Genomic DNA, 15,242 nt, shown 5'->3' with positions numbered 1-15,242 from the left:
ATATAATTTTTATTTATTTATTTATTTATATTTTTTTATGGATTGCCATTTATGAGAACCTATTATATTTGAGTTAAAAGCATCCTTTAGCTAATTATTTTTTTGTTTTTGTTTATTAGATGTATAAAGTCATGATCCTTGATCCTGATGTCTCTTATGCTGTGATGCTGTTATTGTTAATTATTGTTTTGCTTTTACAGTCATGGACGTCTCCAGATAAATGAATAATAAAACCCCATGTGTTTAATCTACTTTCATTTTGATTGTTATCAGGGGTGTGTACAAATCAAGTCTGAAACACATGATATCAACCCCTTTTGATTTCTCGGAAGGGTGAAACATTCCATTTATTCCACTTTGCTTTCATTTTCCTTTTTGTTTTCCGATAAAAATGTCCAGTTCAAGTCAAAGCTGGCTAAAGTGCTGCCAGGTACTATGCAATTTTGTAGGCAAACCCAGAAGTTTCAAAAGCATTATCCTGGTTACATCTATTAAAAGCCAATGACATTTATTGGCTTTTGGATTATTGCAGAAAATAAACTCTGTGACCAAGAAAAGTTTATGAACCTTACAGGTTTTATTCATCAAGATAGTCTTCACAAATGATCACAACTTTTATAAATTCTGAAGCATAAATACAAAAAGCAGATGTAAAAAGCTAACGTTAACGACCTGCACGGTCGCGCGACATCATCACCACCACTAAGCTTTCAATAACTTTTAATTCTTTATTTAAAATCTAAGTTTTTGTTTAGTTTGGAAAATCATGAACACAGCTAAACGTGTTTGGCATGATTATGTTTAATTTCCCCAACAGTTTCAGTTTTCCATGCAGCCATTTGTTAGCTTTTTCAAAATATGTAACAAAGTTCTGTGGTAGAGCTGCATTAACACTGTGGACTTATTCCCAGTGTTTTTTCCGTTGCCCTATTATGTTCTCTTTTTTTTCTTTTTTTGACGTAGTGTTTTCGTAATGACTCTACGAAAGTGTTTTTGCACCTCCTCGTAGTGTTTTTGCGCTGCACGTCTGTGTTATACGTCATCACGCATCACACACGTGACCAGCGTCGGCCAATAGTGAGCCTACATGGTGACGTGTAACACAGACGCGCTGCGCAAAAACACTACGAGGCCCAGAGAGAAGGAAATGAATAGTGGAATAAAGTCGTTATTTTTGTTTGTTTTTGCGCACAAAAAGTATTCTCGTCGCTTGATATACTTAAGATTGAGCCACTGTAGTCACTTGGACTATATTAACAATCTCTTTAATAACTTTTCTGGGCCAGCAAGTTTGGGCCACCTAGCATCCTATGGAGAAGTGATCAGCTCTCAGATTTCATCAAAAATATCTTAATTTGTGTTCCGAAGATGAACGAAGGTCTTACGCGGTTGGAACAACATGAGGGTGAGTAATTACTGACAGAATTTTCATTTTTGGGTGAACTAACCCTTTAACTGAAAGAACAAGCAGAGAGAGAGACCCGGTCGCGCGCGCGCAGTCCTCTCTCTTCGGAGCCAGGCGAAAGTGTAAACAAGACTTCACCGTCTCCAAACTAGGCGCTGTCTTGCTCTCTCTCCCTCGCACATATTAATCAAAATAAATCGACACGGTGGTAAAAGGTCGGAAGACCAACGTTTCATGTGTAAATACAGTAACACACCATTGCGATACATCCATATGAAGACGTCCAGGTTCGTCGTCTTCATTTTCATCTCGCTCCGGCTCCGACTCTGGCTCGTACATGTAAGGCTGGCTGGACAAGTCTTCCGTTGTTGACATTTTGTTAATAACGTGTGAATAAAACGTTTCTGTGCCGCTAGATAATCGTATCTCTGCTATCAAACTACAAAAATGGCCGAATGGGGTGGAGTTGAACCGAGAGTCACCGCTACAACCTGGAGAGGGGGCGGGGTATGAAGTGTCTCAATTGTATTTAAAGAGACCGCACCAAACGAGTTGCTCTCAGACGCACATCAGAAAAGGGGTAGAAAAGGGGCCTGTGGAGCTATAATAATGAGGAATTCAGAACCAAGCATTGCAGTTCCACTATATATAGACTACAAATGTATGATTTATATGTAAAAAGGAACGATTTAAAAGCATGATATGTCTCCTTTAAATGAAAAGATTGAAAAATGATTGCTCACACACCAAATAGGTGGCAATAATGCACTAAGTATGTAAATCAGCATTTAACAAAAGAAGAAGAAAGAAGTATCTCTGGTAGAATGGCGCGCTTTTTCTTAGCATCCGTTTCCATGGTGACTCGTCGATTCGTTGCTCTGAGAATGTCTTGTGTGTTAGGCTCTATGCACGAACGCTGCTAACGTATTTCCGGTAGGATCTCAGCCAGCGTCTTTACTTCCGCATAGAGCGTTCTATAGCGAAGTGTATAGCGGCAAAACTTTAATAAAATTCATTTTCTCAGAAACGGAGACAACGATTTTAGAAACCGATTCGCTAGTCGGATTTCGCGCGATATGAGAGAATACGGGCTGGAATAATACTCACCCTCAAAGTTGTCGATGTAGCTCGATATTTATAATTTAAAGCCCTTCTCTTTCTTACTCTTATGTGTGACAGCTAACTGCCTCACAATATTGTTAACATCATTCACGTTAACCGCTGCAAGTTCTTGTAAACAGCGAGTGTAATTTGCCATTATCTCCACCTAATGCAAAAACGGATGTAACTGGGCGGGCCTATTACAACGTAGGCCTACTCTGAGTTTGATTAACTTACTCGCGTTTTTGCAACCAACATACCTCGATTAAGCAAGGTTGAGCATTATGATGTCTTACTCTTATCTGCTTGACATTTGCTTTTTTCACTGTCTTATAATAATACAAGGCAGCCGCCCCTGGCCCATCCCCGGCCACAACACCTCCCTGGTATTTTTCCAGAAACTCTCAACAACCTCAACAATCTACTTTTATTTTCATTCTGATCAGGGGGTGTGTTAGGCTACACTATAAATTCAGTCAGACACACAAGATTTGGTTTCCATTTAGCATCGCCACAAACACTGTGTTTGGATAAAAACTAACATATTGGAATTTTGAGGCATTAAAACCTTTTTTGTTTCAAGACAATGTTTTCTTTATTTTCAGACAGAAGTGCTCATTACGATAATGACAACGTTCAGCGTTCTAAAAATGAAAGGTTAGTAGGCTTTATAATGTGCAATGTGTATCTCGTTAATTACCTTTGAAATACATGTTTTAAATGATTTTATAAGCCTAGTTTATTTTTTAGTATGTGCGCTGGTACAAAAAAAAAAAAAGTTATCATTTATACACATAATTTAATTATAGCAAATCAAAAAAGTAAAAAGACTAGGCTAAATAAATAAGAAAATAATACAGTGCAATCAGTGGGATTTTAGAAATAAAATGTAAATTTTTATATTTATAGTCAGGAAATGAAAGGAGCATTTCACAGTCTTTTAGAAGAGAAAATTCGTCCATTCATTGATCTGATCGACACGCTGCGGTCAATTGGCATTCACAAGGACTTGGCATTACCGACTATTGCAGTGATCGGAGATCAGAGTTCTGGGAAAAGCTCTGTGTTGGAAGCAATTTCTGGAGTTGCACTACCAAGAGGAAGCGGTGAGGACTGGTTTTACTCTCCTTTTCCTATATCAATATTCATATTCAAAATTGAATATAAATAATAAGAGTGATATCTTTTATCAGTACCAGTTTTTTGTTATTAATTAACTGTGTTTGCTATAGGAATTGTCACCAGATGTCCACTGGAGCTGAGGCTGAAGAAGGTAACAGGAGTCAGCTGGAAGGCTGTTATATCCTACCGTGAGAAGAAAACTGAATTTGATGATTCATCATTAGTTGGAAACTACATTGAAGCAGGTTAGGAAAAAATGCCTGCAATCTGTTTTGTTTTCCAGTCGGAAACGTTTAAAGCATGTAAAAAAAAATACTATAATATACCTATTAATGTATGTGGCTTAGAAAGCTGTTTTAAGATGTAATACTTAAAATGTACTAGTATCTATTTCGTGCTTACTAGTAGGCCTACTTATTTTTTAGACACTAGTATCTTCCATTAGTACTTATTCACTGATTCATAAGCTTCTAGTGCTTATTCTTTAGGCGCAAGTGCCTATTCTTTAGAGACTAGTGCTTATTCTTTAGGTACATATTCATTAGATAGGCTTCTAGTTCTTATTTATTAGAACTAGTACTTATTCCAATAGTGTCTAGCATTTAATTCTACTTAATTTAAGAAAAATTTGAACTAGTACTTTTTTTTTTTTACTTTTGAGACCAAAGATCTTAATAGGTACTAGTACTTTTTAAATGTGCATTTCTGCTTAGTATGCTATAATATAAATGAACCAACAACATATGTGACCCTGGATGACAAAACCAGTAAATGGTAAACCTCTGAAATTGAGATTTATACATCATATGAAAGCTGAATAAATAAGCTTGTTATGATAGGGCAATATTTGGCCGAGATACAACAATTTGAAAATCTGGAATCTGAGGGTGCAAAAAAAAAACCTAAACATTGAGAAAATCGCCTTTAAAGTTGTCCATTTATGTTCTCGATTGTGCTGCATTAACTCACAAAAATAAATGTTTTATATATTTACAGCAGGAAATTTACAAAATATCTTCATGCAACATGATCTTTACCTAATATCCTAATGATTTTTGGCATAAAAGAAACATCGATAATTTTCACCCGTACAATGTATTGTTGGCTATTGCCACAAATATACCTGTGCGACTTGTGACTGGTTTTGTGATCCAGGGTCACATATAAGAGAAAAATTAGACAGGAAACTGAAATAATACATTTTTGTTTTTCCGTCTGGTCCTCATGAGAGCACCTGGAGATTTGGGTTGGTTCTCACATTGCACATGGTGTGACTCATTAAATATAACTATAAAAATAATTATTAATAGTAAAATAATTAATAATAGTATAACTGCATTTTATTTAGTGTTTTTTTTATTATAAAATAGACAAAATAATAAATAAAGTGTGATAATACTATTTTATATATATATATATATATATATACACAAATACACTTATTTTATAATACACTTAAAAAATACAATGTGAATATTTACATTTAGATTTTTCCTCTTTTTTACTTTTTTATTAGAATTCCCACAATTTTCAAACCTAAAATCAGCAACCTTTTATTTTGGCGGGAAGTAAGTACTTAAGTGCCGGTTTTAGCCATGGATTTAGCACTGCTAAGCACGGCCCGTCCACACGGAGACGCGTTTCGCTGTATACGTATAAAACATTTTTTTATCGTATTGCCGTTTAGTCCACACGGATCCGGCGGTTTCGGAGACTGAAACCGCAATTTTTTTAAACCGGGTCCCAAGGTGGATAAATCTGAAAACGCCGCCCTTGCGTTTTCGTGTATACGGCCAATCCGTACATTTTGTGAAACGATGATGTCATCACACCAAGTGTCAACTAGTCAGACACCGTTAAGTCACCGCAACTACATTTATGGTTTTTCATATTGTTCAACAAAGTTCTTGATTAAAAAAGAAAAGAAAAAAAGAAGCTACTGTGCCTAATATTATTGTTGTATACAGCGCGCAAGGTTTATGCGCATGCTTTAAGTATTCTTCTCCGTTTTTAGTGTATGTCTGTGGCAGAATTACAGCGCCATATACTGGTCTGGCATGTATACTACATCGTTTTGAGTCGGTTTCAGTGGTTTCGTGTGTACGCAGATATTTCTTGAGACGACGCCGTGTTTACGGAATTTTTTTTTTTTTTTACGGGGAAAAAAATATCGGATAGGGAAAGCTCTGGCTTCGTGTGAATGTCACAGTTTCGCATTTTTCTCTGAAATCGGCAGATTTATGTATTCAGTTCATCTTATACAGCATTATAGTGTAGATCTAAAACGGTGTTTGTTTACTCACTGTATGTAAACAACTGTATGTCTGTATGCAAATGAGCAGTCTGAATTTACCCAGCGCATTTTTTATTTTCGCCGCGCACCTGCGCACCACTTATGTGCACCCCTTTATATAATCCATTAGGACTGTCAAAATTAGCATGTTAACACATGCACATTGTTGAATGCATTGTTGAATGCATTGATTTAATTATGCAGTATGTCTGTTCTACAGCCCAGAATGAGCTGGCAGGAAAAGGGGTAGGAATATGTGATGAGCTCATCACTTTAGAGGTCATGTCACCAGATGTGTGTGACCTCACACTGATCGATCTACCTGGAATTGCCAGAGTCCCAGTAAAAGGACAACCAGAGGATATTGACAACCAGGTGGAAAGTATAATCTGATTTATTATTGTCTTGCGTGCCACATTCATAGTTCAGTTCAGTTTTTAAACAATGTCTTTATGTCTTGTAGATCAAACGTCTGATAATGAAATTTATTGAGAAGCAAGAGACTATAAACATGGTGGTGGTCCCTTGTAACATTGACATTGCAACAACAGAAGCATTACAAATGGCACAAAAAGTAGATCCTGAAGGCAAAAGAACTGTCGGTAATTAAGCAGATGATCTGCACATCATCTATCAATAGCTTAAAGCACTTCTAATTTACCTTTTTTTCACAGCCATTTTGACCAAGCCAGATCTCATAGACAGGGGAACAGAGAAGAACATTCTGGACATTGTCCACAACAAAGTGATTCCTCTCCGCAAAGGTTACACCATGGTGAAGTGTAGAGGACAACAGCAGATCGATAAGAAAATTCCTCTGGAGGAGGCAGCAGAAAAAGAGAGAGATTTCTTCCAAAATCATGACTTTTTCAGGTTACAATGTGAAAATAATATTTAACCTTTTAAAGGTAGGGTAGGTAATCCTGTTCAGAAACATTTTTTTTTATACTGGGTGAAATGGTCCTTCCATCCTGATAGTAGTCAATACATTATGTGTTTAGAAAAAGGAATGAAAAAAATCAGACCTCTGTAGCAGCTGCAGGACAGTAAAAACTCTGACCAATCACTGCCATTCGGTGCGAATGTAAAGAACCAATCAGATGCCTTCATGTCTCGTGCCCGCCCCGAGCCCCACTGCGCGCGCTGCCCTGCGTGCACTGCACTCATCACATGTCACCGTTCCCGGAAATATTCAGCTCAAAGCACCTGCATATGCAGTCAGCGAAGGCAAACAAGGCAAAAACTACTTCCTCGGACCCTGCCCGCACTCTTGAACGACCTCCTCTGCTTCGCCCACAACCCCGGACCTGTCCTCGAACCGACGATGCGGTACTTGTCTCCGGACTCGGAGTGTACGTTAGTCTTCATTAGAGTCAACAATGTTTTCATCATGGAAACTCTTACATGCAAAACACCGTATATGTTATGAATCTTACACGAAATTCATCTTCATCACAGTGTAACTGATGGTAATGGAAAAACGTGTATCAATGCAACCTGTTTTTAGTTTTGCCTTATAAATATAGCTCGTTACCGAATCAAACTTTACCATTATCGATATGCTAGCTTGATAGTGAGTACTAAAAGAAATCTTATTTGTTTATATTCATAGTGATAAAGTTAGGTATTTTATTACATGTGATTCTGACATGATGTCACTGTATGTACTGCGCTCCTTCCTCTCCACTCGTCTCAGGTAATAAATGCGTCTTGTTCCAGCCTGAGCGTTTGGCGTCGCGCGTTCATGTGTTTTGGGGGCGTGGCTTTGGAAGGAGCTCAGAAGGGAGGGGGTGGAGTGAATGGAAATAATGAGCTGTGTCTATTGCAGATTAAAAGGTCTACAGTCACTCGATTTTTATATTTTCTTTTTCAGAGTACTTACATTTTAATTATGTATTGGTATATAAAGACAGTTTAAACAAATTTGGAATGTTTTTTTTTTAGAAAAAGGATTACCTACCCTACCTTTAACCAGTATTTAACATTTTGTTCTCTAAAATGTATGTCAATGGGACTTGATTTGCACTGTTTAGATAAGGCTGCTAGCCATTCCAACCAGTTTTCTAGCATAGTATGTCTGAACTGAAGTTAGCACATTCAGCAAATGATATCCTCTATTTTTTATAATTTTAGTTTGTTAGCTAATGTTAGTAATGTTCACATTGACCAAAGCAGTTATGAGTTTATGAAATACCAGGTTATCAAGCTATATAGTATACCGCCTTTCAAAAAGTGTCTTTTATTTTTCTACAGAGACCTCTTGAAAGAAGATAAAGCGACTATTAAATGTCTTGCCGTCAAACTGACTCAGCATCTCGTTGATCACATCAAAGTAAGTTACTAATGGTCAGGGATGCAAACTTCATTTTGAAAACACATTTGACAGTGTTCGTTCCGACTACAATGGCTGCTGTGGCTGACTCCAGCAGCAGCTGGGGTAAAAACTTGTCTATATCAATAGGAATCCACAGAATCTGGAATTTCGTGTGAAAGTGAAAAGATTTTCTCATGTTAATATCGGAATCGGTTCAAATTGGATACATGGATTCGCCGCGTTGACCAATAGAAAGCTGCATGTTTTGAAAGTGACTTCTGTGTGAGCTGTGCTTTAGGCCTATATACACTACAATATTGACATTGGACCTTTTTCTCCACAATTTAGCCAAAACTGCACTAATGTGTCCGAACTTTGAAGGATATGGAAATTTATGTTGCAGAGGTTTGATAAAAAATTGTCTATTTAATGTATATTTTGTTATTTTGAAAAAAAAAAATATATATAAAAAATATGTATTAAGACATAAAAGTATAAAGGTGCAATATTATAGTAGCTAGTCTACTTCTTATAGTTAACTCTTTCCCCACCAGCGTTTTTTTAAAGTTGCCAGCCACCGCCAGCATTTAAAATCATTTTCACAAAACTTTCATGGCCCCCAGAATATTTTATTGTATGAATATCTGAAAAAGCAATCATACATGCAAAAAATCATACATTGGTGCATCTCTAATAGAATTTTTATTTTAAGCAGAGGCTCGTTCTTTCTTTAGATATTAAAAAAATTATATTAGAGATGCACCAATGTAGGATTTTTTATCAATTCACAACCATCGCCATATCGGCTATAGCATGAAAAATGACGATTTAACAATCCGGTTTTAATTAACTGCGTGAAGGCACTGAGCTGTATAATATCTGTTGTTACGACCCCCGATATAGTCTAGGGGTTCGTGGGTCCAACATTTAAAATTGACATTAAAGAGAAACATATATAATCTATATGTTGTACAAAGACCCACCAATCCAGGTAACTGTGCAAAAAGCCAACACCTTTATTCAGTACAACAAAGGGGCAAAAGAGAAGTAGGACACATATAAAGAATATAGATAAATATATACAGTGGATACAGAATTTCTGTAAGATGGTCAATACCACAAAAAGGAAGAGGGGACGTGGACGGCGCCAAAGAAAAGAAAGTAACAAAACCAAACGAAGTCTAACTTTTAAATAACCTCTAATCCTAACTAAGAAAATAAATAAATAAAACAAAGATCTTCAGCATCCATGACACTAATCATGACACTAGACATCTAATCTTCACTAACTACCCAAAACCAAAAGTACATGGAGTGGCACCTGCCCCTAACCTAGTGTACTAGACAACAACAACAAAAAAACTCTGTGTTGCAGTGTATGTCACGTGACGTTCTTACCTGTCCGCCTCTTTCAGGACTAGTAACATACAGTGGTAGGCTACACTGTATACTCAAGTTACATAAAACAATAGAAACGATTACAAGAAGAATTTACACAATGCGCATAAGTACTTTGCCGCTCTAAATTGGAGCCTTTCATATTATTATACTTTTGCGCAATCCAAGATTATTAACAGGTAAGTAAAAAAAAAAGAGAAGGAAATCACGTTTTTATCAAAGACAACAACTTGCATAATGCTTTTATCGCTTGTTTCTGCTTCTTCTTCGCTTGTGTTTTGATCTAGAGATTCTGTAGCCTACTCTTTCAGAATATGTGTAATAACACTCCCCACTGTATAACAGTGAAAACAAGGGTTGTCGAAAAATTCCTCAATGGCAGGAAAATAGTTGATATTTGTAAATAATTTATTTGTTTGTTTGTTTTTTCTAGTGTGAAAAAGAATAAGAGCCTGTGAAACTTACTGTGGGCACATCTATCTCATTGAATCATATAAAACAGATTGAAAAGTGAACTTGAAGTGTATTCTTTCACAGAAATCTCAGATCTGTAATTGCTTGCCTTATTCATCTATCATGAGTTTGTATCCCTGCTACAACCCTACACCAGGGTTCCTAAAATCTACCAGAGTTTAGCTCAAACCCTGATCAAACTCACCTACCTGTAACTCTGAAGACCTTTATTAGCTTGTTCATGTGTCTTCGATTAGAGCTGGTGCTAAACTTTGCAGGGCAGTGACCCTTCAGGGCTGCATTTGAGGAACCCTGCCCTACATGATAATTTAGTTATTTACTATTTTTCTTAACTGGTTGTATATTTACTATGTAGTTTCATACACCTCATTAGCAGTATGAACAAGGCCCAAATGGTAAAAATGGAAATTAAGCAGCTCATTGGTGTTGAGAATTCTCTGTTCATATTTGTCTATTACTATATCTATTGAACATAGTGTGTTTCAAATGCATTGTGTGAATTTATTTTATTTTTTACCCATTTTTGTCAGAAATCTCTGCCACACCTCAATGAGCAGATAAAAAAGCAGATGTGGGACCTGAGGAATGAGCTCAAAGAGTGTGAGGCTGGACCACCACAGGATCCTAAGGGGGCCAAACTATTCCTCACTGAAGTAACTATTTAATCTTAATTTAATTACCTTGCTACTCAAAATTAGTATTTGGGGTCCAGATGGGTACCAAATTCTGTGAGACGCAGCCATATTATCCTAAATTACATTTCTCCCAATAATTGTGTAACCATAATGGCTATAATAAATTATTGCAATACTGACTATACTAAATCCTCTAGTATTGCCAAAAGAAATCATTTATGTTTATATTGTATTTCTCTTTGATTAATGTTATTATGTAATGTAACTTTTTAGGTAACAAATGTTATTTTTGTTCTCACAGACTTTAACAAGATTCAATGATCAAATCAAGTCCTTATCATCAGGAGAGCTGATCATTAAGGACAATTTGTTTGTCCAACTTCGGGCTGAATATGAGAAGTGGAATGGTCATCTTAATGACACAAAGAAAACTTGTTAGTACATTTTTAAATTTAAGAAATATAAATAAGTTTTAATTGACTCTGATGTTTGTGCTCTTCAAATAAAAAAGTCAAATAATTTCAAAATAAATCTGCCTTGTTCCCAAACAAGTTAAAGATTCGACTAAAGAGATGATAGCAACTATACAGAATTACAGAGGGAGGGAACTGCCCGGCTTCTGCAACTACAAAATGTTTGAGGTGGTTCTGCAGGAGCATGTGGCCAAACTTAAAGAACCAGCCATCTACTTACTCAACATCATCAAAGGTACCATCACTCATCTCCATGTTACAAGATCTTTCTGCACACTGGGGACATTTTCCATTATAAAACCAAAAGATGAGATTACAACTGAATAACACCGGGGAATGTTTTTGTAGTTTTATCTGAATTGTGAGACATTGTGGCTATTTGTCGTTTTGATTTTTGTATTTTTCCTGAAGGCATCATCATCAAGCAGTTTACTGATGTAGTAAATCAATGTTTCCAGAAATACCCTGTTCTTCTAGATATCACTACGGTAAATATTGCTCCTTATTAATGGTAAACAAAACTAAACAATCATCCATTTTTAATCAAGCTTCCTCTGTACATCACTTGATTCTATAGGACAAAATTCACAACATTCAGTCAATCCAGCAAGAGAAGGCAGAGCAGAGGATCTCAGAGCAGCTTGAAATGGAAAACATGGTCTACACTCAAGATTCCATCCACTTTAAGGCCTTAAAAGAGATTCCTAAAGAGAATCCTGAAGAGATGTTTTCAGATACCGAAGTGACGTTTTCAGAAGATCAGTTACCTATCTTTCACCGAAAAAGCAAGTACAGTGAAATACTACAAGCATATTATGAGGTAAATTTTCTTAGTTTTCAGCAGTGTTGGGGGTAACTCATTACAAGTAACTTGAGTTACATAATCAGATTACTTTTTCAAGTAACTAGTAAAGTAATGCATTACTTTTTCAATTTGCAATAAAATATCTAAGTTACTTTTTCAAATAAGTAACGCTAGTTACTTTTCTGTTGAGAGAAATAAAGTGAGGTGGTGGTGTGTGCGCTGTGTAAACATGATGGTTATTGTAGTTCTAGACTAAATGTGAACTTGCATTTACTCATCTCACTGCCACGAAAACATTCCGTGTTCCTCAAAATGAATAAAAACAGTAAAATGCAATCTCAGAATTTTACTCAACTTTTATAATTAACTATTAAATTACACAAATATACTTTGTGTATTTAATCTCACTTTATTAATCAATGTCTTTGCTGCTGACCTTCAATTATCTAATTCAACCATACTAAGCAAAAATTACTTTAGATAATATTTAGAAATAAAAGTGTTGAACTTCCTTCTCCTGTATATTATTGTTCTTTAATCCAGAAAGGCAGCGCAGCTGAAAGGTTAGTTTGAGCGGCGCCCTCTACTGTACAAGCTTAAATATGCATTTCCTTCAGCCTGAGGCTTATTCAGTTCATTTTTGGTGTGAAAGGGCCTTAACATTTGCCAAAAATATAACTTTTTTGTTGTTCTTGTTATTAAAAAAAACAAACAAGCAAGCCCAGCCCAGGTGAGAAAAAGTAACTAAGTAATCCAATTAGTTACTTTTTGGGGGAGTAACGCAATGTTGTAATGCATTACTTTTAAAAGTAACTTTCCCCAACACTGGTTTTCAGTTACAAATATGAAGCTTTGTTCAGAGACTTAGTACCTGATTTTCTTTCAGATTGTGGTACAGCGAATGGCTGACCAACTGCCCATGATGATCTGCCTTTTCATGCGGAAGCAGACTGCTCAGCTCCTGTCTATTGACATGTTGAGTTTACTGGATGAGGCAAATGTGAGCGAGCTTCTGTTTGAGGACTCTGAAGTTGGTAGAAAGCGCAAAGACCTACAGGCCCGACTGGATCGTTTGAGTATCGGTCAGGAAAAAATGAGCAATTTTATCTGAACAATCTACTGACTAGAGGAAATTATCTGAAAGGGCATCTAACGGACCTTATGATAATCTTAGGCTATCTGACAACTCATATAACTTTCTTCAGCATATTAAAACATTTTGATGTATATTTTATATTACATTAAATATGCCAGCATGAGGTTAGCCCCCCTTCTTGGTATCTGTTTTAATTCCTTTTTAATTCATGGTTTTCTGCCGGATACAATGATATCTGTCTTGCTTGTGCCGGTGATTAAGGATAAGTCTGGTAAGGTTGGTTGCTCTGATAACTACAGACCAATAGCCCTTGCCAGTGTATTGTCTAAAGTTTTTGAAAGCATCCTGTTGAGCAGAATTGTGGACATTATCCCCTCTACTGACAACCAATTTGGTTTTAAACCTAAACATGGCACAGATATGGCCATATATTCCTTAAAGGAAATTGTTAATACGTATAGAGATAAGAACTCCTCAGTTTTAATGAGTTTTATTGATGCCTCAAAAGCTTTTGACCGTGTCAATCACTACAAGTTATTTGACAAAATGAGTAAGAGAGGTGTATCTAAATGTATTGTGAGAATTCTGTCCTACTGGTATGCCAACCAGTCTATGTTTATAAAATGGGGCCACTGTGTTTCTGCCCCTTTTGGGGTCAGGAACGGGGTCAGACAAGGTGGAATCCTCTCCCCTATTCTTTTTAACATGTATGTTGATGAGCTCTCTGTCTGCCTGAATTTGTGTAACACTGGGTGTATGATAGGCAACACTATAGTGAATCATATTATGTATGCAGATGACCTTGTGGTCTTCAGTCCTAGCAGTGCTGGTCTTCAACAGCTTCTTAATGTTTGCTCTGACTATGGAACTGTTCATGATATGAAATTTAATACAGACAAGAGTGCGGTGATGATTTGCAGAACAAAGGAAGATAAATGTCTAATGTTTCCTCCTTTTAAATTGGCAGGTAATATCTTGAGAGTTTTGAGCAAATACAAGTATCTTGGGCATCTCATTACAGACCAGTTGAAGGATGACCTTGACGTTTACAGGCAATGCCGTTCTTTATATGCTCAGGCGAATAGTTTGACTCGCAAGTTTGGTGGGTGCACAGATAGAGTGAAAGTTGCTTTGTTCAGAGCATACTGCACTCCTCTCTACACTGCACACTTGTGGTCTAGTTTCAGCAAAGCTAGCTTGCATAAACTCCAGGTAGCTTACAATGATGCACTGAGAATTCTGCTGAGAAGACCACGCTGGTGTAGTGCCAGTGAGATGTTTGTGGCTGCAGGTGTTAATACACTGCAAGCCACATTGAGAAATGTTATGTACAAATTTATATGTCGGCTAAATAACTCCGAGAATTACATAATTATGGCATTGACCAGCATCAAGTTTAGCACTACACGGTATAAGTCCAAGTTATGGAAGCATTGGTATAGTTGTCTCCTCTGAAGTTTTTATTGTATTGTGTGTACTGTCTTGTTTTTTATTTGGACCTGTGAGTCTGCAATAAAGTTATTATTATTATTATATTATTATATATATATATATTGTGTTGTTCCAAATATAAGACCCCCCCCCTGATTATAAGACAGCCCCCCCTTTTAAATGTACCTTTTGGAGATCCATTACACTGCATCAAAGCGGCCGTTTCTGACACAAAGTCTTGATTTTGTTTTGGGGGTTTAGTAGAATATGTTTTCATGCTTGATTGTTAAAAAACAAAAAAAACAATGAAGCCCCTCCTTCTGAGATACGAAATGTGCTGTGATTGTTTAGCTGGCCAAGTCAGGGGTGGATTAAAGGGTTAGTTCACCCAAAAATGAAAATTCTGTCAGTAATCACTCACCCTCATGTTGTTCCAACCCCCGTAAGACTTTGTTCATCTTCGGAACACAAATTAAGATATTTTTGATGAAATCTGAGAGCGTAGTGTAACAACGTAGCTGAAGATGAACGAATGTCTTAGGGGTTTGGAACAACATGAGGGCATTTTTGGGTGAACTAACCCTATTTTGGGAAGACTTAAAACATTTACTTTTTGAAGCACTACAAGATTGTATTATGAATAATGAGTTATTATAACCCTGCAGAGTTTTCATTGCCAATTTCTAAAGCTATTA

General features: G+C 36.6%; 1 protein-coding gene across 1 annotated transcript; it reads left to right on the top strand.

Annotated features, from left to right (window-relative positions):
- The first annotated feature begins 2,886 nt into the window (after nucleotides 1–2,886).
- On the top strand, nucleotides 2,887–13,275 carry LOC309490858 (interferon-induced GTP-binding protein Mx2-like). The gene is made up of 13 exons (XM_082160139.1): nucleotides 2,887–3,163; nucleotides 3,416–3,612; nucleotides 3,739–3,873; nucleotides 6,142–6,296; nucleotides 6,385–6,523; nucleotides 6,596–6,794; nucleotides 8,175–8,253; nucleotides 10,638–10,760; nucleotides 11,044–11,176; nucleotides 11,295–11,450; nucleotides 11,627–11,703; nucleotides 11,793–12,035; nucleotides 12,907–13,275. Exons 1-13 carry the CDS (start codon nucleotides 3,093–3,095, stop codon nucleotides 13,129–13,131), a joined length of 1,932 nt encoding a protein of 643 aa, XP_082016265.1. The 5' UTR covers nucleotides 2,887–3,092; the 3' UTR covers nucleotides 13,132–13,275.
- Nucleotides 13,276–15,242: the final 1,967 nt, after the last annotated feature.

The sequence above is a fragment of the Leuciscus leuciscus genome (genome assembly GCF_965113295.1).
Source record: "Leuciscus leuciscus genome assembly, chromosome: 25".
NCBI classification, from domain to species: Eukaryota; Metazoa; Chordata; class Actinopteri; order Cypriniformes; family Leuciscidae; genus Leuciscus; species Leuciscus leuciscus.
The sequence above is the reverse complement of the archived record's forward strand: the minus strand, read 5'-3'. Positions and strand labels throughout refer to the sequence as shown.

What these genes read in the sequence shown, in the direction of transcription:
- LOC309490858 (XM_082160139.1), top strand. Translation starts at nt 3,093, where the DNA reads ATGTTTTCTTTATTTTCAGACAGAAGTGCTCATTACGATAATGACAAC. An exon ending in TGAAGGCAAAAGAACTGTCG is followed by an intron (nt 6,524 to 6,595) that starts GTAATTAAGCAG and finishes TTTTTTTCACAG; the next exon opens with CCATTTTGACCAAGCCAGAT. An exon ending in TAATGACACAAAGAAAACTT is followed by an intron (nt 11,177 to 11,294) that starts GTTAGTACATTT and finishes TTCCCAAACAAG; the next exon opens with TTAAAGATTCGACTAAAGAG.